Source organism: Schistocerca nitens, chromosome 1 (assembly GCF_023898315.1).
Source record: "Schistocerca nitens isolate TAMUIC-IGC-003100 chromosome 1, iqSchNite1.1, whole genome shotgun sequence".
Lineage (NCBI taxonomy): Eukaryota > Metazoa > Arthropoda > Insecta > Orthoptera > Acrididae > Schistocerca > Schistocerca nitens.
In genome coordinates this window covers 705,897,602-705,925,535 of record NC_064614.1, presented here as the reverse complement: position 1 = coordinate 705,925,535, position 27,934 = coordinate 705,897,602, and the positions used below count along the sequence as shown (strand labels likewise).

At 39.6% G+C, this 27,934-nt stretch overlaps 1 protein-coding gene across 1 annotated transcript in view; it reads left to right on the top strand.

The window, feature by feature from the left end:
* The window catches only part of LOC126259732 (uncharacterized), a 217,540-nt gene that overhangs the window by 103,291 nt on the left and 86,315 nt on the right, over positions 1-27,934 (top strand). The window contains exon 6 of the mRNA XM_049956719.1: positions 679-832. Coding sequence (XP_049812676.1) covers positions 679-832 — 154 coding nt within the window. The remainder of the gene's footprint in view (positions 1-678; positions 833-27,934) is intronic.

The following is a 27,934-nucleotide window of genomic DNA, read 5'->3' as shown; positions in this document are numbered from 1 at the left end:
ACTAGATAAGTATACCTGTTCCTCAGAGAAAGGGTTTTGGAATATTTGGATGGACAGACAGATGGTAATGAACCATAAAAACTAAGTAAACTCTTTATTATTTTGATAGTAATTATGGTAACTCGTAAAATACATTTATTCCACTGTAAGACATGGCGGCTGGTGTCTTCATGGAAAAATGGCTGCAGTTGCCTATGGAACCATGATTGTACACATGCATGCACTCCCTCATCTGAAGCAAATTGTCAGCCATTAACGTCTTCCTTCAGGGCTCCAGACACATGGAAATTGCATGGGGAAAGATCAGGACTGTATGGAGGACGTGAAGGGCTTCCCAGGGTAACTTCTGCAGGGTAATTGAAACCACCTTGGCAACATGTGAGCCATAGATTCCGAGTGCTATTTGCATCCATTATTTTTGTTTGTTTATTATAAACATTGATGTAATGCCGATGATAAGGCAGGGTATGCATTGTACGGTCACTGTATCTGATTTTCATTATCATACCTGTACTTCCTTCACAGATTTGATCATTATTTGAACAATTAATGATCAGCTCAATTTCATAATCAACATTTTTTTAGGGTGAGCATTTGTCTTATTTTGTGAGTTTCATGTTTGTTATCAGCATTTATTTTCTACAGTGAATATTTAACATAAATTATTTCTCCTTTCAGCATTTTGGGTGTCACTCCTCATAGCTCTGATGATGACATAAAGAAATATTATAAACGACAGGCATTTCTTGTTCATCCGGACAAAAACAATCAACCTGGGGCAGAAGAAGCGTTCAAGATACTTGTGCATGCTTTCGAGCTCATTGGGGAACCTGTAAGTGTATTTTTTGCCTGTTGTCTGAAAAAAAAAAAATGTGTAAACTGGAAATTGTGTGTGTGTGTGTGTGTGTGTGTGTGTGTGTGGGTGGGTGGGTGGGTGGGTGTGGGTGTGGGTGTGGGCAAGCGCGTGCTCACAACATGCTGGGAAGACACATAATAGACAGATGAATCATTTTATCAGTCTCTCAATTGACAATTATTGCCAACAGCAGTAACGGCTTCACAGTGATGTAACAGTGTACTCAAGTAACTACTCCACACACACACACACACACACACACACACACACAAGAACATATATGCAAGACCATAAATAAACATAACTTGCATACCTCGTGCATGCTTTAAATAATATGCATGAAATACTGTGTCTTTCTCATTTGATCTTGTGAGCAATTCATTCATAGCTATAGTATTCCACTGCACAGTGTTTATGGGAATCATTCACCGTTTGTCTTAGTTGAGAAATTTCAGTTTTACATTTGTTTACTATTTCGGTTTTTAGGCCAAAAACCTTTTCATCAACTTTTGTTACAACCAGAGGTTCTACAGTGCCCTGAATCTTCATTATTTCGGTATCGAACCTATCTTTGATGTCATTAATCTGCCCCTGCATAGTGGCGACATTGTTATTGATAGTATCTATTTCAGTTTCTAAATCCTTGATAGCATTACTCACGACACCTACTTTTGAGTCTACATTTTCGATTTGTTTACTGATTTTAACACCTTGTGTTTTAATTACATCTGTCTGTGGTTTAAGCTGAGTGTTAATATTACTACCATGTGCTGCATTTTTTAACAAATCATTCATGGTCAGTCATTTTTCGCTACTTTGTTCTAAGGTGTCCTCATACTTAGATTCTACTTCTCATGTTTCACTCGGCTCACTTTCAAATTTTAATGAATCGAATGTATCCATCGAGTCATTAACATAACCACTGTCTTCATTCGTGTCATCCTTCATGCCTTGTTTTATTTGTGACGGGCTCATCATCTGAATTTGAACGTTGACGTGTGTATGGTACTCAACGTAAGCCTGTAGCCATCCCATGGCATCATCCGTGCTCTCATCTAGTGAACTGCTGCCACCTAGTACACTACGTACTTTTTCGTTTCGCTCATTCTGACCTACTGCCATTTTCGTATCCATTCTAAATACTTTATATCTTACCTTTTAAAGACCTGTAAAGCTTTCTGTTAATCATTTTGCACCTGATATATTGCATGTTCACTCCACTGAACATTCAATGCTCATCTTACAGTTATTTTAAGCCCAATATTTATGTAACAATCTATATTTTAGCAAGAAAAACTTTGACGAATGTCCTGTCACGGTTGCCACGTATAACACTAACTTGCCGTGAAACACGCTAATATTACCCTCTGAGAGGATTTCAAAGTTCGACTGTGCGTGTGTGTAATGGAAAAGGGTTTTGGACTATAATTTCGAATTTTGTGAAGTTGACAGTAAAACCAAACGAGGCTTAACCTTGGGAGTTAACAGAAGTGGTAAAATTATAAGTGAATGGGAAAAAAAAATGAACGGTCGCCAGCCTAATTAGGCACATTAATTTTGAAATATCTATTTGAGAAAACTGGATATTAGTTATTGAAGTTACTTTTGTTGAGATTTCCCATTTAATAGCAAACAAGATACAAACTGACACAGTGCACTCTGTACTGTGTGTAGCAACAGTTACCAATAAAACACACACACACACACACACACACACACACACACACACACACACACACAGACCAGTAAAGTATGGGGAGGAAAATTGCACCCAGCTCATATTAATGACGGCCACAGTCATTAGCATCACTTAATCAAAATACTGAAAAATTGCTGCATGAAGTGCAGAAGTAATTTTAGACATGAGGGGTTCTTATCTTGACTTTTTTCTTAATAGGAGGACAATATGATGGGGACCAAAACTGGTTTAGTTTCACTAGCCAAGGGTCTTTGATTATTGCAAAAGCAAAAACTATCTCTAATAGCTGATCATTCACTTAAATTACTGTGCAAGGTAATAAAATGCAACACTGGGCTTAATTAACTTCAAAAGGGACCAAAACTACACTATCTTTGAAAATGTGCACAATTTTGAAAAATCACCAATAATATATTTACAAAATAGTGTAATTATTTCAACATGAATCTTAAGTGCATGTGTGGAAATTAATGTTTTACCTTAAAAACAATCATTTTTTGAAAATGGTGTCAGTAAGGTGGCGCTTTGGTTTTGCGCACATTGTCAGAGTCTAAGGTGAAGTCCGGCCATGGCGTTCTGTAGCATCTGCAACGGAATGTTGTTAATTTCCTGCCGGATTCACTCCTTCAGGTCTTCTTTTGTTCTTGGTGGATTTAAGATAGCCTCAAAGAAAGAAGTTTGGGGCGGTCAAATCTAGCGAACGGGTTGGCCAAGTGATATCATCATTCTTGCTGATTAGCCGTCCTGGAAATGTGAGTTTATTCAAATCCATTGAGACATTTAGTGGTGTGGCTTGTTGCACCACCTTGCTGGAAGAGTGTTTTTTCATCTGGATCATGCTGATCGATTTCAGGCACACCAAAAGTTGCCAACATGTCAACATAATGCTCAGAGTTCACCGTTACTGTGTTACTACGTTCATCTTTAAAAAAAAATAGGGTCCCACGAGTCCACAAGAAGATATTGCACACCGAACTGTTACTTTTTCAGAATGGAGAGGGTTTTCATGAAGATCATGTGGGTTATTTGCAGACCAATTCTGGAAGTTCTGCTTGTTGTCGTAGTCACTAAGGTGAAAGTGGGCTTCATCATTCATCCATAAGTTATGCACTCTTTCTCCATATCTTCCAATAACATTAGGCATCGCTTGGCAAAAGCGTATGCGTTGATTTTAATCATTAGGTTTTAGGGCTTGCACTATCTGCATTTTGTATGGATGATAGTGTAGGTCATTCTTCAGAATCCATCTCACTGATCGATTGCTGAGACCAAGTTCGCAGTGTGCAGCCTTGCTGATTTTCGGGGAATTCGTGACAATGCACCGCGCACGCGATCAATGTTCTCTGGGGTCCGGATTGTTTTTTCACTACCGCCTATTTTTGTCGTCATGCTTGCAGTGGCCTCAAAGTTTTTTACCCGCAGGAGGATAGCTTTTCTTGATGGCACGGGAGCCCATGGCGGTAGATTAAACTCAAGACGGAAAGTATGTTGGGCACCAATCACACTATCTGTGTTTTTATAATATGCTTTTACAGCAAACACACTTTGCGCACTTGACCAACGCTCCATGACTACTGAAATTTCCACCTGTCTAGACACTCAAGGTCATTTCCCCCACTCCCATAACCCCCGACCGCACCCTTTAGCCATAGTCGGAATTGTGCCGTTTCACTGCCTCACTCTGTACGTACTTGTACTTTAATCACCTGTGAAGCAGGTATTCTTGGCAATAATATATAGACAACCTTGCACTGTAATCCTACAAAGCTATATTTTATAATAAACTAAGGATACTTCAGCAAAAGCTTATCAAACTTTGCTTTTATGGTTTTAGCTTTTAAATAATTAAGGCTTTGACTTTCCTATTGATGATCTTTAAATTTTTGTACTTAAACTTTCTACCTTAACAATTTCACTATTAGTAGTCCATAAATGAAGCATCCAAATTTTACTCTCACTTTAACTTTTGTTACTGCTTTTATTTTAGACAAAAAATCACTTTTAAACACATGAATGCCAAAATTGTTGATTTAAATCAGGATACTGGTTTTAGTAGCACTTAGGTGAGGACCCTGCATAGGTTTGTCATCAGGATTGAAGTTATGGTTTTGAACATGAATTGACATTTTATGTGATTATTATATTATTGAAACATCACACGAATTAACTGTCCATACCAGTATACATTATGTAACTGAGTGTATGAAGTCTGTGAAGCAGTGGTGAAGATTGGTGGCAGGCGAAATGGCAGCTAACTGTACTCACAACTCTTGATGTGAGAATGCTCTATAAAATGTTCTTGGCATCAGATTTTCAACATATTAGAGCCATTCCATTATTCAGTGATTACCAAATAACAGCAAGATCCACATCTGAGGCAAATCCCTTGTAATGCAGCTTCCAATTGCCTCTCTTAGCACCATCGAGGTCTACCGTGCTAAGGCTAGCCACACACTGCGTGCTGTTCACACAAAGTAGCCACTCAGCTCGACTGCCAAACCCACCTTTTTCATCATGCCATGCCACTTTCGTTGTGGAGGGAATTTCCAACAGTGTTTACATGTTACAGATACAAGTGCCCTAAGCATGAACCAGCTTTTAACATACATACTTCTTTCATAAACATATTCATATTATAATAATTTAAAATTTCAAGATATTCTTTTGCTTTCTTCATATATACATTACAAAACTCTAATTTTCTTGCCATACATCAAGGAGTTCAAACAACACAGAATGTACACTTTATAAATTGCAGATACTCAGGTACTTAAAATAAACCTACTCATAATCGATATAAGTTTTACACATGCTCCATGTGTCATTGAGATTTCCCGACAGGGATACATCAATGAAATATCAGTAACACTTCAAAACATTGTTGGGCAACTATAAAAAAATTGCAAGTGCATTGCACAACAATCACTTTACATAAATGTTTACATAAAACACTGTTTCATCAAGTACCCAAACATGAATTTTTGTCATATTCAGAAAATGTATACTATTCTATTCATGTGTCCATACTGTGAAAACATATATAGGGATTTACATATTGCTTACATACACAGCTTACATTACATAATATTTTTGTTTGGGTGATAAGATGTGTCAGTGTTGAGGATCAGTGGACAAAGTTCAAAACCATCGTACAATATGCGTTAGATGAGTATGTGCCAAGCAAGATTGTAAGAGATGGAAAAGAGCCACTGTGGTACAACAACCGAGTTAGAAAACTGCTGCGGAAGCAAAGGGAACTTCGCAGCAAACATAAACATAGCCAAAGCCTTGCAGACAAACACAAATTACGCGAAGCGAAATGTAGTGTGTGGAGGGCTATGCGAGAGGCGTTCAATGAATTCGATAGTAAAGTTCTATGTACTGACTTGGCAGAAAATCATAAGAAATTTTGGTCTTGTGTCAAAGCGGTAGGTGGATCAAAACAAAATGTCCAGACACTCTTTGACCAAAATGGTACTGAAACAGAGGATGACAGACTAAAGGCCGAAATACTAAATGTCTTTTTCCAAAGCTGTTTCGCAGAGGAAGACTGCACTGTAGTTCCTTCTCTAGATTGTCGCACAGATGACAAAATGGTAGATATCGAAATAGACGACAGAGGGATAGAGAAACAATTAAAATCGCTCAAAAGAGGAAAGGCTGCTGGACCTGATGGGATACCAGTTCGATTTTACACAGAGTACGCGAAGGAACTTGCCCTCCTCCTTGCAGCGGTGTACCGTAGGTCTCTAGAAGAGCGTAGCATTCCAAAGGATTGGAAAAGGGCACAGGTCATCCCCGTTTTCAAGAAGGGATGTCGAACAGATGTGCAGAACTATAGACCTATATCTCTAATGTCAATCAGTTGTAGAATTTTGGAACACGTATTATGTTCGAGTATAATGACTTTTCTGGAGACTAGAAATCTACTCTGTAGGAATAAGCATGGGTTTCGAAAAAGACGGTCATGTGAAACCCAGCTCGCGCTATTCATCCATGAGACTCCGAGGGCCATAGACACGGGTTCCCAGGTAGATGCCGTGTGTCTTGACTTCCGCAAGGCATTCGATACAGTTCCCCACAGTCGTTTAATGAACAAAGTAAGAGCATATGGACTATCAGACCAATTGTGTGATTGGATTGAAGAGTTCCTAGATAACAGAATGCAGCATGTCATTCTCAATGGAGAGAAGTCTTCCAAAGTAAGAGTGATTTCAGGTGTGCCACAGGGGAGTGTCGTAAGACCGTTGCTATTCACAATATACATAAATGATCTTGTGGATGACATTGGAAATTCACTGAGGCTTTTTGCAGATGATGCTGTGGTATATCGAGAGGTTGTAACAATGGAAAATTGTACTGAAATGCAGGAGGATTTGCAGCAAATTGACGCATGGTGCAGGGAATGGCAATTGAATCTCAATGTAGACAAATGTAATGTGCTGCGAATACATATAAAGATAGATCCCTTATCATTTAGCTACAAAATAGCAGGTCAGCAACTGGAAGCAGTTAATTCCATAAATTATCTGGGAGTACTCATTAGGATTGATTTAAAATGGAATGATCATACAAAGTTGATCGTTGGTAAAGCAGATGCCAGACTGAGATTCATTGGAAGAATCCTAAGGAAATGCAATCCGACAACAAAAGAAGTAGGTTACAGTACGCTTGTTCCCCCACTGCTTGAATACTGGTCAGAAGAGATAGAGAAGATCCAGCGGAGAGCAGCTCGCTTCGTTGCAGGATCATTTAGTAATCGCAAAAGCATTATGGAGATGATGGATAAACTCCAGTCGAAGACACTGCAGGAGAGACGCTCAGTAGCTCGGTACGGGCTTTTGTTGAAGTTTCGAGAACATAACTTCACCAAAGAGTCAAGCAGTATATTGCTCCCTGCTACGTATATCTCGCGTAGAGACCATGAGGATAAAATCAGAGAGTTTAGAGCCCACACAGAAGCATACCGACAATCCTTCTTTCCACGAACAATACGAGACTGGAATAGAAGGGAGAACCGATAGAGGTACTCAGGGTACCCTCTGCCACACACCGTCAGGTGGCTTGCGGAGTATGGATGTAGATGTAGATTTTAATGCTTTCCTTTCACATGATTAGTTCATACCTATTTTTTACTGTGTGATCATTAAGAAACTATGTTGTGTCTTCTTTAAATATTCATGCAGTTCATCATGAAAAATATAACACTTAGTGCACTATACAAACTTTTCATCACTGACCCTTCAATACTAGAGGCAGTCAACTTTTATTTTCAACTTCAACACTTGTCCGCCAATTGACAAATTTGGCAGTCCTCCTGATTATGCTGCAAGTATTCAGTCAGTGCAGTCCTTATGTGTGTCATAGCCTGGAGTTTACATATAATTTATATGTCCAATTATATTACACAGGATCTGAAACTTACAGACATGTATCAGTAGTCTCATAACAGAAAAGTTTTCCAACAGAACACTTGATAACACAACATATGAACAAGTATCTACAGAATAAAATACTATTTCATTAATTCCGTATACACTTTTTAATGTTGCCCCTTATTACTCATTTCTGTGGACGTATGGTTTTAAATTGACAATGTTACAAACACCTAATGGCTTCTTTGACTTAGCGTAAACAAGATAATAAGTGTTAGTGTGCGCAGCTCCTTGCAATTCATAGGGGGCCATTATAAATATATTTGAACTTATAAATTCGTGGTTTATGTCACTTGATTTTTTTGTGAGTTTCTACGAGAACAAAATCCCCAATTTCGAATTTGATCACCTTAAGGTGCTTATCATGCCTTTTAGATCTGGCTTCCACTTTTTGTTTCATTCTTTTTCTTCCTAAGTCTTTTTTCTCCCTCAGATCTAGTTCCTCACGTGTAAATCCTGTTGTTTCATGGTGGAGGGTATTCATTATAATTTCAAAGTCTGCAGTAAACTTGCCCCATGCCTTATGATCGTGGTGGCAGTATGTTAGACACAATCTACCTAGTTCATGCATACAGTGCTCCACTGGATTGCTTGCAGGATGGTATGCCAAAATATATTTCAGTTGAATGCCATTCTGTTCCATCCCTTCCTTCCAGAGTTTTTTAATGAATTCGTATTTATTTTCTGATAGTACTGCCTTTGGCATTCCTATCGCATTGAAATATTCAGTCGTTCTATTAAGTACTGCCTTTACGGTAGCTTTCCTAATGGGAAAAAGTTTGATAAACTTCGAAAATACTTCTAATACCTCTAAAATGTAGGTGGAATTTCCGGAAGTTTTCAGGAGAGACTGGTATAAATTCACTGAGATTAAGTCAATATTATCTTCCGGTACATTGTTTGCATGTTACCTTGATTGGTTCGACTTGTGACCTTTGGCCTCTGGCAAATATCACATGGCTTAATTGGATCTGTTACTTTCTTTGTAGAACTGATATTTATTGTCATTACATCAGAAAGTTATTCGATACACTTTTTCGGACCACAGTGTCTGAAGGTGAGGTGAAAATACACTCCTGGAAATTGAAATAAGAACACCGTGAATTCATTGTCCCAGGAAGGGGAAACTTTATTGACACATTCCTGGGGTCAGATACATCACATGATCACACTGACAGAACCACAGGCACATAAGACACAGGCAACAGAGCATGCACAATGTCGGCACTAGTACAGTGTATATCCACCTTTCGCAACAATGCACGCATACGACCATCATTGGCACCAAGGCAGAAGCGACTCTCATCGCTGAAGACGACACGTCTCCATTCGTCCCTCCATTCACGCCTGTCGCGACACCACTGGAGGCGGGCTGCACGATGTTGGGGCGTGAGCGGAAGACGGCCTAACGGTGTGCGGGACCGTAGCCCAGCTTCATGGAGACGGTTGGGAATGGTCCTCGCCGATACCCCAGGAGCAACAGTGTCCCTAATTTGCTGGGAAGTGGCGGTGCGGTCCCCTACGGCACTGCGTAGGATCCTACGGTCTTGGCATGCATCCGTGCGTCGTTGCGGTCCGGTCCCATGTCGACGGGCACGTGCACCTTCCGCCGACCACTGGCGACAACATCGATGTACTGTGGAGACCTCACGCCCCACGTGTTGAGCAATTCGGCGGTACGTCCACCCGGTCTCCCGCATGCCCACTATACGCCCTCGCTCAAAGTCCGTCAACTGCACATACGGTTCACGTCCACGCTGTCGCGGCATGCTACCAGTGTTAAAGACTGCGATGGAGCTCCGTATGCCACGGCAAACTGGCTGACACTGACGGCAGCGGTGCACAAATGCTGCGCAGCTAGCGCCATTCGACGGCCAACACCGCCGTTCCAGGTGTGTCCGCTGTGCCGTGGGTGTGATCATTGCTTGTACAGCCCTCTCGCAGTGTCCGGAGCAAGTATGGTGGATCTGACACACCGGTGTCAATGTGTTCTATTTTCAATTTCCAGGAGTGTAGTCAAGTACTTCGGTCTCAAATTGAGATGGCCAGCACACTTTCCACTCCCCTCTACTCACATCTTTTCATTTGTATAGAATACTGTTGAAGATCTTATAATACTTAATAATTTGAGGATATTTTGTATTATTAAAATTTACTTTAACTGATTTCTAGACTTCGTATTCAATTTGGTAGTACTGCATGTTTTTGCAAATCTGTTCGATTTTCCTTTTCCCCTGCTTGTCTTTGATGAACCTCATATGGAAAGTGCCATCTTCATTATTTCCCTTTGGTACACTGTCTATCCTTTCAGGTAGTATGCTACATAATTGTCAGTTCCTTTAACATAAAAAATTTTATAGTCAAACTGCTGGAGGTACAGTGCCCAACAGCTTAATCTGTCACTAAATAAGCGCCAGTCTTTAAGAAATGTCAACACTTTGCGATAAGAATGTATAATTGTTTTATGCCTCCACAAATAATTTCAAAACCTTTTCAAACTCCATATGATGGCTAGAGCTTCCTTTTCAGAATGATGTAATTTCTTTCATACTTAATCAGGTTTCAACTAGTGAAAGCTATTGTCCTATGTTTTGATTCTACTGTATCTATGTTTTCTTGGAAAATTTCTATGCCGATTCCACACACACTGCTATCAGTACTCATATGAAATGGTTCACTCAGAATGGTTATGCAAGATATTGTTTCTTGTTAATTCATTTTTCAAATTTTCGAAATCTTTTTGGCATTCCTCTGTCCAAATGATTGCATTATTTTTCTTAAATAACCCGTTTAAATTAGGACTATTAAATGCTTGCCCCTTCACGAATTTGCTGTAAAATCTGCAGAGACTGAGATATGCTTTTAATTGCTTTCACTTCTTATATGGTGGTCATTTTCCAATGGCATTAAACTTGTCTGGGTCTTTTCCAATCCCAGAAGTGTTAATAATATCTCCCAATAATTTTATTTCCTGTTTTATGAATTCACATTTCTTCAGTTTTAGTGTCATCCCTCCTGCTTGAAGAGCAGAAAAGGTTTTGTCTAATAATTCACAGTGTTCTTTCCAATTTCCCGTGGCGATCAACAAGTTGTCCATGTATGTAGTCAATCTGGCACTTAGTTCCCTTCCTAACACGGAATCTAAAGCCCTAATAAAGACTGAGAAGGAAGTATTAAGACCAAGAGGAACAACTTTGTATTGATAACATTTTCCCACAAATAGAAATGTGGTATACTTTCGAGACTCGTTATGCAATGGAATTTGCCGATATGCCACCATGAGATCTAAGGTAGTCGAATATCGCACATTGAGGAACTTTTGCAACAGTTCGTCTAAATTTTATGGATGATCTGCTTCTCTTTTTACAATCTTGTTTAGTGTTCGTGCATCGATTACTACTTGCATACCTCCATCTTTCTTGTTCACAATAATGAGAGTGCTATTGTGCTCACTATTGCTCCTTTTGATAATTCCCCATTCAATCATTTTGTCGATTTCTGCCTGCGTGGCTTCTCTCTTAGCTAGAGGTACTGGATAATATTTCATGAAAAATGGCTCATGTTCTATTGCTTCAATATGGTATTCAAATTTCTTTACTACTCCTGGTTTCTTTGAAAACACTTCCTGATTAGTAGTCAGAATGTTAAACAGATCGGCTACTGTTCTGAAAGTTCCTGTACCTCTTTAATAATTTCTTTAAAATTTTCTACTTTTTGGTCATCAATCATTATGTTCTTTATGTGGTATATTTCATATAAATTGAACAAACCATCATTCCCAGGATCTAATTCTAATAGCAATGAATCAACTTTGGTGTTCTGTGAAATTTCGTTCTCCTCAAATCCAACTTCCAAAATAACAGATTTATTACTAATTGTGACAGTCCCGCTATCACAATGAATGAATTCTTTTACCTTATCTAACCAATTTATACCTAAAATCATCTCAATATTCACTTCAGGCATGACCAGGAAGCCGTGTTCAAATTTTTGCCCATTAATTTCAAATTCTACCAACACTTGTCTTCGAATAGGCTTGCTGGATTTGCCAATTGCCCCTACATTTTTCACACCATTTACTGACTTCCTAACTAACCCAGGTCTATTGGAAATGTGTTCAAAGAAAGATTGTGAAAAGGCTCTAATTTGGGATCCAGTGTCTAAAAGTAATTTCAGTGTAATACTGTAAATTTCAGCTGAGATGGTAGTTTGATTGTACTATTTTCTGAATTTTCTTGTTCCTCCAATAAGAAATCTTGTTCGACCATCAGATCGCTCCAAGATATGTTATTTACTGGCAAATCACATATGTCTGGGAGCTTCCTCGGTTCTCTGATTTCGATGTCTTTCATGACTCTAATCATTTCTTGCTGTGGTATCGTATCATCTGGTTGCTCTTTCTTTTTTGGTTTGGTATTTACTGCCGGATTTTGTTTGGATAAGACTTCATTTTGCTTTTCAGAGTCATCTTCCGTTGTACTTCTTTCCTTATCCTCCATTTCTACATATTCCTCATCTGAACTATATTTCATATTCACTGTCTGATTCTAACATGAACGCTACTCTTAGACAACGAGCAAGCTCCTCTTTTTACCCTCCGTCAGTTTTCGTATTTTCAAAATTTCGACTCTTTCCTAACATTTCTATTCATTTTCAGTCACAGTTGGTTCTTCATCTAAACTATCTTCAGTATCACTTCTGGTGACATCAACCTTAACTTCATATTTAGTATAATCGTCATGGATTTCAGTGGTTTGCTTATACTCATCTGAACCTATGTTCTCTTGACCGTCAACAACAGCTAATTGTATGAGTCTTTCGTCAGCCAGGATCACCTCATCTGCAATATCGAGAATTTCATCCTCCTCCAGATTCCTATTTGTACCGACCATTTTTCTGTTTCTAGCACCAATTTCTTTAACTTCGCCAACTCGCATGCTTTGCGCAACGCCTTCCTCTCCCTTACCAACTTCATCTGAAATCACTGCTCATGCACCTTGGCATAGCACTAACTACTTTCATCTCCTTTTCATTTTCAGACAACACCCTCTTTTTGACGTTTCCATTTTCATTTCTCCCTTTTATTAATTCACTAGCCATATAACCCCTTTTAAAATCTTCCCACTCATATTGCTTTAAACCGTAAAAAAAAAAAAAAAAAAAAAAAAAAAAAAAAAAAAAAAAAACCCACACATCATGCCACTCCACAATCATTAAAGTCTCCTTTTCACACAAATTGTCTGTCTTTGCTTGGTTGTGGATGCTTGCTCTTTTACTTAACAACATGTCCAATTCTATTCTCGCTTCGGTGATATTTCCCACCGAAACAGGTCCACTGAATTCCCTTGTGACGTCATCTCTCCCTGCTGCCACTACTGCAGCCACGCTACGGGCAGCTGATCGCTCTGCCAAGTTCATTGACGCGGTTGCTAAGTTCACACTCTCACCTCTGTAGCATAGCCTGTTGCCTGTGACTCACTTATGCATGCACCTGTTGTTCTGTGAGCACTGTCCTGTGGCGCTGTGCTGCCACTTACTCATGTCTTAAACACTTTGTTTTGGCCGGAATGATTTCTTTAGTTTGGGCCGGTAATATTTGTCTGTTCGAATCTGGCCCATAAAACACGCGGGCCTTAGCTTTCTGCATAATTTTAGTTTTGATAGTTTTACAGTGCAAATCCCCTACCACAAAATGACATGTTACCGCGACCTCTGCCTCTACCTCTTTGCATCATATTTACACAGTAATGTTTGTTCTCATTCTATTCATTATTCTCATGATTATCCCGATTCCGGTTGTTATTATTTTGCTGATAATCACGGTTCCCTCTCCAGTGGTCTTTGTCTTTGACCCTTTCCAAAAATGACGAGAAGCTTTTGTGATTACTTCCCACATAACATTTTGAATCCTCCGGGAGTTTTCTCCATAGTTCCCACACTATTTAGGATTCCGTTCGTCTGTTTCTCAAGTGTGTCAGTTTCTGATACCACATTTCCCAAAATTCTTTCATTGAGCCTCTGTTATATAACCTGGCCATGATAAACTCCCACCATAGGCAGTCCTGTTTTTGCACCTACCAGTATTACTCTATAAATTTCTATTTAAATTCACCAAATGACATTCGTTCTGTATCCAAATGTAGGTCCCATCTTTTCGCATCGCCAGCTAATTTGCTAATGACCACATTGACCTTTTCTTGGTCTGTTACATAATTAGGACAATTCCTTTCACTGTTTTTCAAAAAATCTAACGGGTGCCATCTGTTATGCCTTTTTGCCAGATTGAATCATTCTTCTCCCCCTAGCAATTTGCTACATGTTATTCTGTCAGTGACATAATTTGGCTTTTCTCTTATTTGTCATTCGAGGTCACTCACTTTACCTTGAATTTGGGAAGTGTTCTGTTCACCCTATTTTTCACATGTTGTCACTTGTTTATTCAGTTCCTTTTCGGAATCATTCACTGTTTGTCCCAGTTGAGAAATTTCGGTTTTCTGTTTGTTTACTATTTCGGTTTTGAGGCCGAAAACCTTTTCATCAACTTTTGTTACAACCAGATGTTCTACAGTGTTTTGAATCTTCATTATTTCGGTATTGAACCTATCTTTGATGTCATTAATCTGTCCCTGCATAGTAGCGACATTGTTATTGATAGTACCTATTAAAGTTTCTAAATCCTTGATTGCATTACTCACAACACACCTATTTTTGAGTCTACATTTTCAATTAGTTTACTGATTTTAACACCTTGTGTTTTAATTACATCTGTCTGTGTTTTAAGCTGGGTGTTAATATTACTACCTTGTGCTGCAATTTTTAACAAATCATTCATGGTCGGTCATTTTTTGCTACTTTGTTACAAGGTGTCCTCATACTCAGATTCTACTTCTCATGTTTCACTCGGCTCACTTTCGAATTTTGATGAATCAAATGTATCCATCGAGTCATTAACATAACCACTGTCTTCATTCATGTTCTCCTTCATACCTTGTTTTATTTGTGACGGGCTCATCATCTGAATTTGATCATTGGCGTGTGTATGGTACTCAACGTAAGCCTGTAGCCATCCCATGGCATCATCCATGCTCTCACCTAGTGAACTGCTGCCACCTAGTACACTAGGTACTTTTTCGTTACGCTCATTCTGACCTACTGCCATTTTCGTATCCATTCTAAATACTTTATATCTTACCTTTTAAAGACCTGTAAAGCTTTCTATTAAACATTTTGCACCTGATATATTGCATGTTCGCTCCGCTGAACATTCAATGCTCATCTTACAGTTATTTTAAGCCCAATATTTATGTAACAATCTATATTTTAGCAAGAAAAACTTTGACGAATGTCCTGTCACGGTTGCCACGTATAACACTAACTTGACGTGAAACACACTAATATTACCCTCTGAGAGGATTTCAAAGTTCGACTGTGCGTGTGTGTAATGGAAAAGTGTATTGGACTATAATTTCGAATTTTGTTAAGTTGACAGTAAAACCAAATGGGGCTTAACCTTGGGAGTTAACAGAAGTGGTAAAATTATAAGTGAATGGAAAAAAAAATGAACGGTCGCCAGCCTATTTAGGCACATTAATTTTGAAATATCTATTTGAGAAAATTGGATATTAGTTATTGAAGTTACTTTTGTTGAGATTTCCCATTTAATAGCGAACAGGATACAAACTGACACAGTGCACTCTGTACTGTGTGTAGCAACAGTTACCAATAAAACACACACACACACACACACACACACACACACACACACACACACACACAGACCAGTAAAGTATGGGGAGGAAAATTGTACCCATCTCATATTAATGACGGCCACAGTCATTAGCATCACTTAATCAAAATACTGAAAAATTGCTGCATGAAGTGCAGAAGTAATTTTAGACATGAGGGGTTCTTATCTTGCCTATAAGAGTGTTTGCTGACAGTGCTGTTGTGTACAGGAAAATTTTGTTGTTGGAGGATCATAAGAAATTACAGCGAAACTTCGACAAAATTTGCACTTATCAAATGAATGACAGTGCTGTGTAAGTGTTAGCAAATGTAAGATAATGCCTGTACAAAAGAGAACAAACCAGATAGTATCAGATTACAAGATTAGTGGTGATCATCACAAGCACATCAAATTGTATGAGTATATAGGAATAATACTAAGAAGCAGTGTGTAATGCAGTGGACACAAAACCATTACTAGGGAAAGCAAATGGAAGATTTAGATTTGCTGGAAGAGTTCCAGGAAAGTGCAGTGCATCTGTACAGGAAATTGCATACAAGATGCTAGTATGACCAATCTTAGAATGTGTGTGATTGGAGGCTTTCCCACTGTATTCCAATAACAAAATCTTCTTGGGTGATCAGCTGAGAGGTGGCGTCGTCCTGTTGCAACGTTTCAGTGAGTTTTGTATGTATCATCTTCAGGCAAAATGTTGGGTTGCTGTGTTCTGCATATCTGTATAGCCGCTGAACTGCTGTCCTCTCCTGTGGGCAGGCGAGTAATGTGCTTCTGGAAGCAGGTGCCATGCCAGTGATGGGAAATGTGGCGCAGCCCATGTGGGCGAAACTTAGATGAGAAGGACCTACTATTCAGCTTTTCACCTGGGTGTCACTGGAAGATTCCTTAGCTCTAACTGAGGGATACTTTGAGGAGTACACAGACAAATTTTTTTGATGTTTACTAACAACCACTTATTTCAAATTGTTGGGAAATTCTATGAGTAAATAGGTAAGTTTGCTGTGGTCTTCCCGTTAGCCCTGGGTATGGCTAATATATACATGGAGCATTTCAAAAACATAGTGCTGAATACCACCAATCTAAAACTGAAGACATTTTACAGGTATGAAGATAATACATATGTGGTATGGCCATATGGCAGAAGAAACCTACAGTGCCGTTTACAACAGCATTAAGTTCATCATGAAGATAGAAGAGATTGGAAGCATATCCTTCTTGGACATTTTTGATCAAGAGAAGGCCAGACTTTGCGATACTGGGTTTACAGGAAGAAGACACATGTGCCCCTTTACCTTAATGCTTGGAGTTGCCACCATCAGACACAACACAACTCAGTATTAACCATCTTAGTACGTGCTGCAAGATTGATCGACAATAAGAAGAGCTTTTTAAATAAGTTAAGACATCTGTAGCACACTTTCCGCAAAAATGGTTACAGTGAGACTAATATGAGACGTGCCTTAAAGGCAGATAAGAAGTGGGAGGACAAATCAGAAGGAAGAAGTAGCCAAACATATAGTGTTTCTGCCATATGCAGGACTTCCAACAGCCAAGGTGACGAGAATAACAGCAAAACATCAAATAATGACCATTTTCCATGCAACACAGAAAATTAAGGACATGCTTGGCTCCTCCAAAGACCAGTTAGGACTGCATACGCCAGGCATTTACAGTATTTAGTGTAAATGTGGGATGCAGTATGTTTGGCAGAGACAGTGATGCTTCTTACAATGTGTAGCATTACATGAGTATGTCCAATATAGTCAGACCTACTTTGCATCACGTGAGTGTAGGGGAGTCGAAACAAGTAGTGACCCATAACGTCATATCAACTTGAGATTTTTTTTATATATCTAAAAACAAAGATGATGATGTGACTTACCAAACGAAAGCGCTGGCACGTCGATAGACACACAATAACCGCCCCCGGTGTAAAACCTGTCCCATGCACCCTCCCACCACCACCTACTCCAGTCCTGTAACCCGGAAGGTGTACACGATCAAAGGCAGAGCCACGTGTGAAAGCACCCACGTGATCTACCAACTGACCTGCCTACACTGTGATGCATTCTATGTGGGAATGACCAGCAACAAACTGTCCATTCGCATGAATGGACACAGGCAGACAGTGTTTGTTGGTAATGAGGATCACCCTGTGGCTAAACATGCCTTGGTGCACGGCCAGCACATCTTGGCGCAGTGTTACACCGTCCGGGTTATCTGGATACTTCCCACTAACACCAACCTATCCGAACTCCGGAGATGGGAACTTGCTCTTCAATATATCCTCTCTTCCCGTTATCCACCAGGCCTCAATCTCCGCTAATTTCAAATTGCCGCCACTCATACCTCACCTGTCATTCTACAACATCTTTGCCTCTGCACTTCTGCCTCGACTGACATCTCTGCCCAAACTCTTTGTCTTTAAATATGTCTGCTTGTGTCTGTATATGTGTGGATGGATATGTGTGTGTGTGCGAGTGTATACCCGTCCTTTTTTCCCCCTAAGGTAAGTCTTTCCGCTCCCGGGATTGGAATGACTCCTTACCCTCTCCCTTAAAACCCACATCCTTTCGTCTTTCCCTCTCCTTCCCTCTTTCCCGATGAGGCAACAGTTTGTTGCGAAAGCTTCAACCTCCTCTCATTGCACACAAACCCAGTCTCTCCCATCTACTCAACCTCCCACTTCCAGCTCCACTCCCTCTAAAACCTCAAAATTCCAATCAACGCAATCTGGAACCACAACACCCTAATTCAGTAGTTAACCTTTCCTCCAAACCTCTCTCCCAATCCGAAACCTCTGTCCTATCCAAAGGCCTCACCTTCAGCCCCACTCCCAGATTCAACCAAACAGCCCTCGTCAAAGATTTACTGTCCTACACTCGTACTCTCTGCTGGAAGTATCACTTTGCCACGAAGAAAAATGATCATAATCCTACTCCTAATGATCCAACTCCCCAAGACACTATCCAAATTGAACCCTGCCTGGAACAGTTCCGTCCTCCGTCACAGCGGGACCCACCTCCTCTTCCTCAAAATCACCCTCTCCAAACCTTCCAGGAATTTCTGACTTCCAGCCTTGCCTCTCAATCCTTCTTAAAAAACCTTAATCCTACTCCCAACATCACCACTGCTGAAGCCCAGGCTATCTGTGATCTGAAGGCTGACCGGTCCATCGTCATCCTTCCGGCGGACAAGGGTTCCACGACCGTGGTACTTGATCGTCGGGAGTATGTGGCTGAGGGACTGCGTCAGCTTTCAGACAACACCACATACAAAGTTTGCCAAGGTAATCCCATTCCTGATGTCCAGGCAGAGCTTCAAGGAATCCTCAGAACCGTAGGCCCCCTACAAAACCTTTCACCTGACTCCATCAACCTCCTGACCCCACCGACACCCCGCACCCCTACCTTCTACCTTCTTCCTAAAATTCACAAACCCAATCATCCCGGCTGCCCCATTGTAGCTGGTTACCAAGCCCCCACAGAACGTATCTCCGCCTACGTAGATCAACACCTTCAACCCATTACATGCAGTCTCCCATCCTTCATCAAAGACACCAACCACTTCCTCGAACGCCTGGAATCCTTACCCAATCCGTTACCCCCGAAAACCATCCTTGTAACCATTGATGCCACTTCCTTATACACAAATATCCCGCACGTCCAGGGCCTCGCTGCGATGGAGCACTTTCTTTCACGCCGATCACCTGCCACCCTACCTAAAACCTCTTTCCTCATTACCTTAGCCAGCTTCATCCTGACCCACAACTTCTTCACTTTTGAAGGCCAGACATACCAACAATTAAAGGGAACAGCCATGGGTACCAGGATGGCCCCCTCATACGCCAACCTATTCATGGGTCGCTTAGAGGAAGCCTTCTTGGTTACCCAAGCCTGCCAACCCAAAGTTTGGTACAGATTTATTGATGACATCTTCATGATCTGGACTCACAGTGAAGAACAACTCCAGAATTTCCTCTCTGACCTCAACTCCTTTGGTTCCATCAGATTCACCTGGTCCTACTCCAAATCCCATGCCACTTTCCTTGATGTTGACCTCCACCTGTCCAATGGCCAGCTTCACACGTCCATCCACATCAAACCCACCAACAAGCAGCAGTACCTCCATTACGACAGCTGCCACCCATTCACATCAAACGGTCCCTTCCCTACAGCCTAGGTCTTCGTGGCAAACGAATCTGCTCCAGTCCAGAATCCCTGAAGCATTACACCAACAACCTGACAACAGCTTTCGCATCCCGCAACTACCCCCCCGACCTGGTACAGAAGCAAATAACCAGAGCCACTTCCTCATCCCCTCAAACCCAGAACCTCCCACAGAAGAACCACAAAAGTGCCCCACTTGTGACAGGATACTTTCCGGGACTGGATCAGATTCTGAATGTGGCTCTCCAGCAGGGATACGACTTCCTCAAATCCTGCCCTGAAATGAGATCCATCCTTCATGAAATCCTCCCCACTCCACCAAGAGTGTCTTTCCGCCGTCCACCTAACCTTCGTAACCTCTTAGTTCATCCCTATGAAATCCCCAAACCACCTTCCCTACCCTCTGGCTCCTACCCTTGTAACCGCCCCCAGTGTAAAACCTGTCCCATGCACCCTCCCACCACCACCTACTCCAGTCCTGTAACCCGGAAGGTGTACACGATCAAAGGCAGAGCCACGTGTGAAAGCACCCACGTGATCTACCAACTGACCTGCCTACACTGTGATGCATTCTATGTGGGAATGACCAGCAACAAACTGTCCATTCGCATGAATGGACACAGGCAGACAGTGTTTGTTGGTAATGAGGATCACCCTGTGGCTAAACATGCCTTGGTGCACGGCCAGCACATCTTGGCGCAGTGTTACACCGTCCGGGTTATCTGGATACTTCCCACTAACACCAACCTATCCGAACTCCGGAGATGGGAACTTGCTCTTCAATATATCCTCTCTTCCCGTTATCCACCAGGCCTCAATCTCCGCTAATTTCAAGTTGCCGCCACTCATACCTCCCCTTTCATTCAACAACATCTTTGCCTCTGCACTTCTGCCTCGACTGACATCTCTGCCCAAACTCTTTGTCTTTAAATATGTCTGCTTGTGTCTGTATATGTGTGGATGGATATGTGTGTGTGTGCGAGTGTATACCCGTCCTTTTTTCCCCCTAAGGTAAGTCTTTCCGCTCCCGGGATTGGAATGACTCCTTACCCTCTCCCTTAAAACCCACATCCTTTCGTCTTTCCCTCTCCTTCCCTCTTTCCTGATGAGGCAACAGTTTGTTGCAAAAGCTTGAATTTTGTGTGTATGTTTGTGTTTGTGTGTGTGTGTGTGTGTGTGTTTCTTTGTGTGTCTATCGACGTGCCAGCGCTTTTCTTTTGGTAAGTCACATCATCTTTGTTTTTAGATATATTTTTCCCACGTGGAATGTTTCCCTCTATTAATTTATGAGATTTTTTTTATATATACATGTAATTCATTTCTAAATTTTATTGATTATTTGCAGAGTAAAGAATTTAATTATGTACAACATTTAATAGGTAATGAGTTTTAATGAGATAGATATAAATATGTTTCGACCTAGCAAATCACCTTGTCGCATTATGCATGATACGTTTTCTCTTTGTAAGAAAAAACTTCTGTGTTGCTCGAGTGCCTGATCAAGTAGTTGTCGAGTGTGGATCTTGTGTAACTTTCATGAATGAGCATAGAATTGTTAATTTACAACCTGGAGTTGATTTAAAAATTATTCTAGGAAACCACGGCCTGACTTTGGTGCAAACAAATCGCGCGATTATTCTCGAATATCTGTGCGGAGTTTAAGATACGTGGCTGGATATTGGGCATTATTGTCACATGTATGATTCAGTAACATTAACCTCAATATACGGACATTAACTTGATAATAACTATGAAAGACTTATATGAGTGGCATAGTAATCATCTTGATGCTTAAAGCAAGCGAGAAGCGATTTACTGCGGGGATATGACAAATATTAATCATTGCATAGTCAACTTGTTGATACGTTGCTTAGCAAACTCATAAACAGACAGTGATAGAATTACTGAAACGATCTTTTAAGTATCAATGACCTCTACACAAATCAGAAACTAATTACTCTAACTGTGGGTGACTTCTGGATTGGATGAGGCTTTTTTTTTATTTCAGCTAATTAGTATTAATAAACTTCTTCTGAGGTTGAAACTTCGATGGTGTTGCGCTTATTCAGTTTAGTAGAACTATAGATAGTACTAGCTATGCTACTATTTATAGTTTTAAAAGAAAAGAGAGGACATACCTGTTTTTCTTTTGAGAAATGTTCGTACTTCAGTCATCAGTCTTCTCAAACCAGAGGCACAAGTGACGCTTCCTCACAGCACTACGATATCGTGAACCACCACACACATGTGCCCCCTTCTCACTACCTTTCTGCATTGAAAACCCTGAGATATAGCCACGGTACGAAGAAGGAAGAAAGAAGAGGAAAGGTCAGCAAAAGAAATGGAGCAAAGAGAGAAGGGGAGGTCACATCGCCTACAGAATTACATGGATTGGATTATGACCATTTAAGATTCTGACAGAGATGTCTAACGTCTGGGACTTTGCAACTAAAGAATCTATCAAGATTCGAGTAAGTTCATTTGTGCTAGTTACTACGTCTTTAATAAGGCTTGGAAAGCTGCATTGAGTCTGATTAAGAAAAAGGAGGAGACATCAAATGACAAACTGACTCAGAGGCAGGCAGAGCAACATCAGAGACGCCACCAGCACATGTCCCTTGGGCGGAACGACTTGGTGGCAGGAGAGGTGGGGGGGAGTAGGAGAGATGCTGGACAGTAGCCTGCACCTGCGTGTGAACCTCGTACAGAGCACGAAGTAGGAGGCGACGTATATAAGCCTGTTGCCAGCTTCTAGGCATTGAGTTCATCAGCACACTTTACAATGGCAACATGAACCTTTGCCAAAAAATTGTGCCCATTGGACAGTGCCTTCTTGTTGCTCACCCATGAACTGTTTTGTCAAGATTTTTGTTTGGTCATTCTCTTATTTCCATTTCAAAGAACATTCTACATGTCCCTGAAGTCCCTCCTTACTGTTCTTCCTTTCTATACAATTAACCACTTTTCACCCTCTTTTGTTTCCATGAGTTTGAAAACTGTTGATCTCTAGGAGATTGTGAAGTTAGTCACATACGTGAAGGTAAACATATACAAGAAGTAGTCATAAAGTTTTAATTATAACCTCAAAAAAAGAACATAATTATTATTTTGTTGGTTTGCAGGTATATGTCTGCAGTCAGTATGTGCCAGGGATGTAGACATGTACCTGCAAACAAACAGAAGGTTAACTACAAAGTGATCTTTGTGACTACCTCTTGTATGTTAGCATTGTGAAATATTCACTGTACTGGACTCTTAACTCAGTCTTTGTGCTGACCACGTATCAATCTGTACTTGCAAGTAATGCAAAAATTTTGTAATTGAATTGTTGAAGTATTAATGTGTGGTCTTTGTGAAGAAATGCCTTTCTGCCATGAGGAAGCACTCTCTCACTCCATTAACACATTATAAACCTTGAAATTAGATGCCAGATTTAAAAGCCATTTAAGATGAAATTTGAAACTCCGTAATGATGTTTGAGAGGGTTCAGCTATATGCCTCAGATATTGCTTGGAATAGAAATTGTAAGATATAATATCATACAGTGTTGCCTCAGGGTTGTGAATGATATGTCACTAATTTGCGTATGTAAATAACTTACGTTGCTTTGTATTCATACACACTTAAATGTGCCTGTGCATATTCTTTTGTACATCATTGTAAGTCATAAGTGAATGAAACAAAAATAAGTGAAGTAATGTGGTGAATACTCTACAATTTTAATTGTATGTACAGAACTCGTGGGATTAAGGTTGCCCCTGATTCCTTATTATCAGAATGTTTTGAGAAATGAACATCTGTTGCCACAAAGTAGTTAATATTCAATTGCATTGTAATTTTTGTAATCTCCAGTCTTTTGTGAGAGACATCCTTGCTTCCTAATTTCTTGAATATGTTTGGAAAAAGCTAGCACAAAAGAAGTTATTGGCTACTGAGCATGTCAACCATTTAAAAACACTCTGAGAATTTCATAACACACTGAAAAGAATATGTTTGGAAATAGCAAGCACAAAAGAAGTTATTGGTTACAGAGCATGTCAATCATTTAAAAACACTCTGAGAATTTCATAACACACTGAAAAGAATTGCAGATATAAGTGAAATTAAGAATACTTAATCTTCTGTGATGCCATTAACAAAAGATAGAAAGTATTGTGGAAGTGTTCAGCCTTCACTTAAATTTATTGAACAATCTAAGAATGGTGTAATACAAAAGCAAGCAATGCTTTCCAGTTTAAGTAATTTTGACACTTTATCAGTTATAATAAAAATAAACCATGAAACCACAAGTCTAAAATCAACTATTACAGAACTTATTCATGGCATTCCATACTGCATGCACTAAAACAAAGTTACACAATTGTAACTTACAAGGGAGTGGTCAAATCCGACATGTCAAAACCCATCCTGAAATTTTTATGCAGGAATAATGCAATGAAAGAAATGCACTGTCAAAATTTTAGCTGTTAAGACTTACTGCAAGTATTTTTTAAAAATTGTTGAAGTTGCCCATTTATATCGCTCAAAGGGCTGCTTATGACAGCAGTATAGCGATGTGTAGTGACACAAAAGGTATTTGAAACACCTAAACCATCTAAAAACATCATGTATCATAAATGTTTTGAAAGAGAGACAGTTTGCATCACCAGTTAAACTGTATAATACGTAATTCTTATAAAGGTGATAGCAGGGGAAAATAAATCAAGGCGGTGTTTTCTGGGAAAATAAATCAATGCGATGTTTGCTGTTACATTATAGATGACTTCCATCAGTCATGACTGTATGTTATTGAAATTAAGTATTTCTTACACATACATCATTTTATAACAATTCATGTAGAATAGTTCTTATGACAATGTACATTTATGATTATGTATGATAATCTAAATTTTGTTAGCAATGTAACAGCTCCTTGTTTGTGCCCCATAGGCATCACAATAAAGCAAAGTGTGATTTGAATGATGAAAACAAACATTTTCCTTGCACTAGGCACACTTGACAAAAGAAAAATGTATGCTTTCAGGCACATTGAGGTAATTACTAGTTTTATTTAGCAGAATTGTGGTGGACTAAGAAGTGGTCCTGTTGTTGCTGTATTTATTATGCTGCATACCAAGCATACTTTAAGCAATTCGTAAAACGTGCCAGTGTGAACTTATAATGCAGAAAAGACTGGAATTTTAGAATACTGCTCTCCTGATAGATGTCAAATGACACTTAGCTGTTGGAAATTACTCTCTCCCATAATTTCCTTAAAAATACTTAACACAGTCAAAAAATTCTTTATGGAGAGTCACATTGGTTGTTCGGGGTGGAATGTGAATTATGTCAACAGTCTTTCTGCTGTCTTCTTTAGAGACGGAGGTATTGTTATGTCCCGACCAAGAGTCTAACAAAATGAGTTAATTTTTGTAACTGGTTAGAAATCATTTTGAATGAAATGTTAAAAATTATTTTTTCCTATTTTTCCAGATTTTGATAGATTGATTATAAGATGTCTGCCACTAAACAGTCTTCTTCTTCTTCTCTCTTTTTTTTGTCACAATATGACTTGAGATACCTGTAGACGTATATAAAGCTGCAGAAATGGTAATCCACTCATACTTATCACTGTCATTGTTGTATTTGATTGTGACACAGCATTAACCCTTAACTTATGAAGTGCGGTCTCCTCTACCAATCAGTAATTCTAAAATTTTACATTGACATATTGTTTTGTGTTTTCTGTCCCAACTTCTGTCTACCTTATGCACTAATGTCCATGAGAATTGTTGACGTTTCAGTTTATCTCCAGCTGTTACTGAGTGAGAACTGTTCCATTATTATTAACATGTGCGGTATGTGTGATGCACCTCACAAGCTATGTTATGTTGAGTGGAGGTAAGCCCGCACATAGTAGCATTCGTCTAAGTGATCCACAGTACGGTTCTGTAATACAGTCATGCCTAAATGATGTAAGCGATGTTGACGAGTATGAGGAAGACTTCTATGTGGAGTTATGTATGAAAGGAAGGATATTGCAATAAGCAGTGTTTGTGGTAAGGTTTATTATGGAAAAACAGGTTTAAGTGGTCTTGTGAACCTTTTATCACAAGATGCAGGACACGAAGCACAATATCATTCTTCAGCTGCCAGGCATAAAGAGTCAAGCATGTATAGTAGTAAATTCAGCTGAACCTGAGGTGGTTTGAAATCTGTTCCCCCCACAGAAGAAATGCTACAAGAAATAGTAGCTTTGACCAACAAGAAAACTGGAGTTGAAGGGCAAAAATATAAAATTCCGCACTGCACTGATATGCATGACATAGGCATTAGAGTTCTGCACTTTGTTGTGACCTTTAATGTATTCTGCCGCACTGAAGTCGAATCACAATAGTAGTAGGGCAGTTTTTGCAACAGTGGTTATGGTAGAGAGATTTTTCGGTGTGCCGTGAGCGATACTTCTTTCAGTGCTGTGCTTTGACAGTGCCGCTACCAGAGAAGAGAAGAAGAAAACAGATTCTACAGCTCCAATTTCAGAACTATTTTCGAAGTTCAAATTACACGTGCCTAAGAAACCTGCCAAGTATGGCATAAAACTGATGTGTCGTTCAGGTGTTGGAAATGGGTATTTTCTGGGTGGATATATCTGCGGTGGTAAAAATTCTGATGGAGATACCCTTTCAGAAGAACAACTAAAATTCTCAAAACGAACAGAGTAAGTAAAAAGCCTATTGAAGCCTATACAAGGAACAAATAGGAGCATCACCAGGGACAATTGGTTTTCTTCTATACAGCTTGTGGATATCATGAAGACCAAGACTGAATTATGTTGGGACAGTGAGGCAAAAAAGAGAGGTACCAATTGAATTCCTCCCCAGTAAATCGGGAGAAGTAGGTTCCTGTCAATTTGTATTAAAAAACAAGAAGAAGAACTAGACTGTAGCCTCTTACATGCCAAAAAAGAACAAGGTAGTGATTGTTTTATCATCTATGCGTCATGAGGTGTCTGTTGACACCACCACTCAGAAACCAGACCTGATAGCATTTTATGACCTCACCAAAGAAGGAGTAGATTCTCTGAATGAGAAGTTCACCAATTACTGTAGTGGTTGACTTACTAGATGATGGCAATATTTTACCAGATTCTGGACATTAGAGCTCTCTATCCATGTATAGTATATAGCTCCTTCAAACATAACTCACAGACAACCAAGCTTGACTTCATGAAGAACCTGGCCAAAGCTGTTGTCAGTCCTCAACTAGAAAGAAGATTGAATGACACGGAAATAAATCGTGAACTCCAGGTGTGTATTCAAAAAGTCCTGGGGGTATCAGAAGAGATGATTTCTTACACACTAAAAGAAAAGCTTGAAAAGAGGAGAACCTACTCCTTGTACGAACCTCGTAAGAAGAGGAAGACATATTTGTTTTCTGTGTAAAAATACAGTGTATCTTAAATGCATAAAAATGTTGTAAACGATTTGCTGCACAACTGTGAAGCACAAGCAGTTTTCATTGTCACAAAAATATGTATTCTTTTGTTTACAAAATAATAGTATTGATTCTTTGAGTTGTTCACCGCAAGTAGTTCACCGCAAGTATTGGTAAGTGAACTTTCATGTTTTCTTTATAACAGAACAATAGCTATGAATATAATACACATGTGTTTCTTCTATTCTTTACAAAACATCACTGTTGCACATCAGCGGTAAGAAATACTCGGATTACTGTAAAAATATAAAAAAACCAGAATACGTTATATTAAACCCAGTATTTAATCATTCAGTTGAATCCATTCACCTCTAAATATGCAGTAAATTATGTAATATTTTTACTAATACAGTACACTTGGTACAAAGGTTTAAATCAATAAGAATAATTTTCTATGAATTTTTTTTAAGCGCAATGAAAGCAAGTTGTATAAAGTGTACATATATAGAGTTTTATATATTATTTTGTACAATCAGGATACCCGATCTGAGATTTCTGTAAATGTGAGGAAATAATAAAGCAAAGTGGTGTGGTAGACCTGAACTCACAAACTGTGCC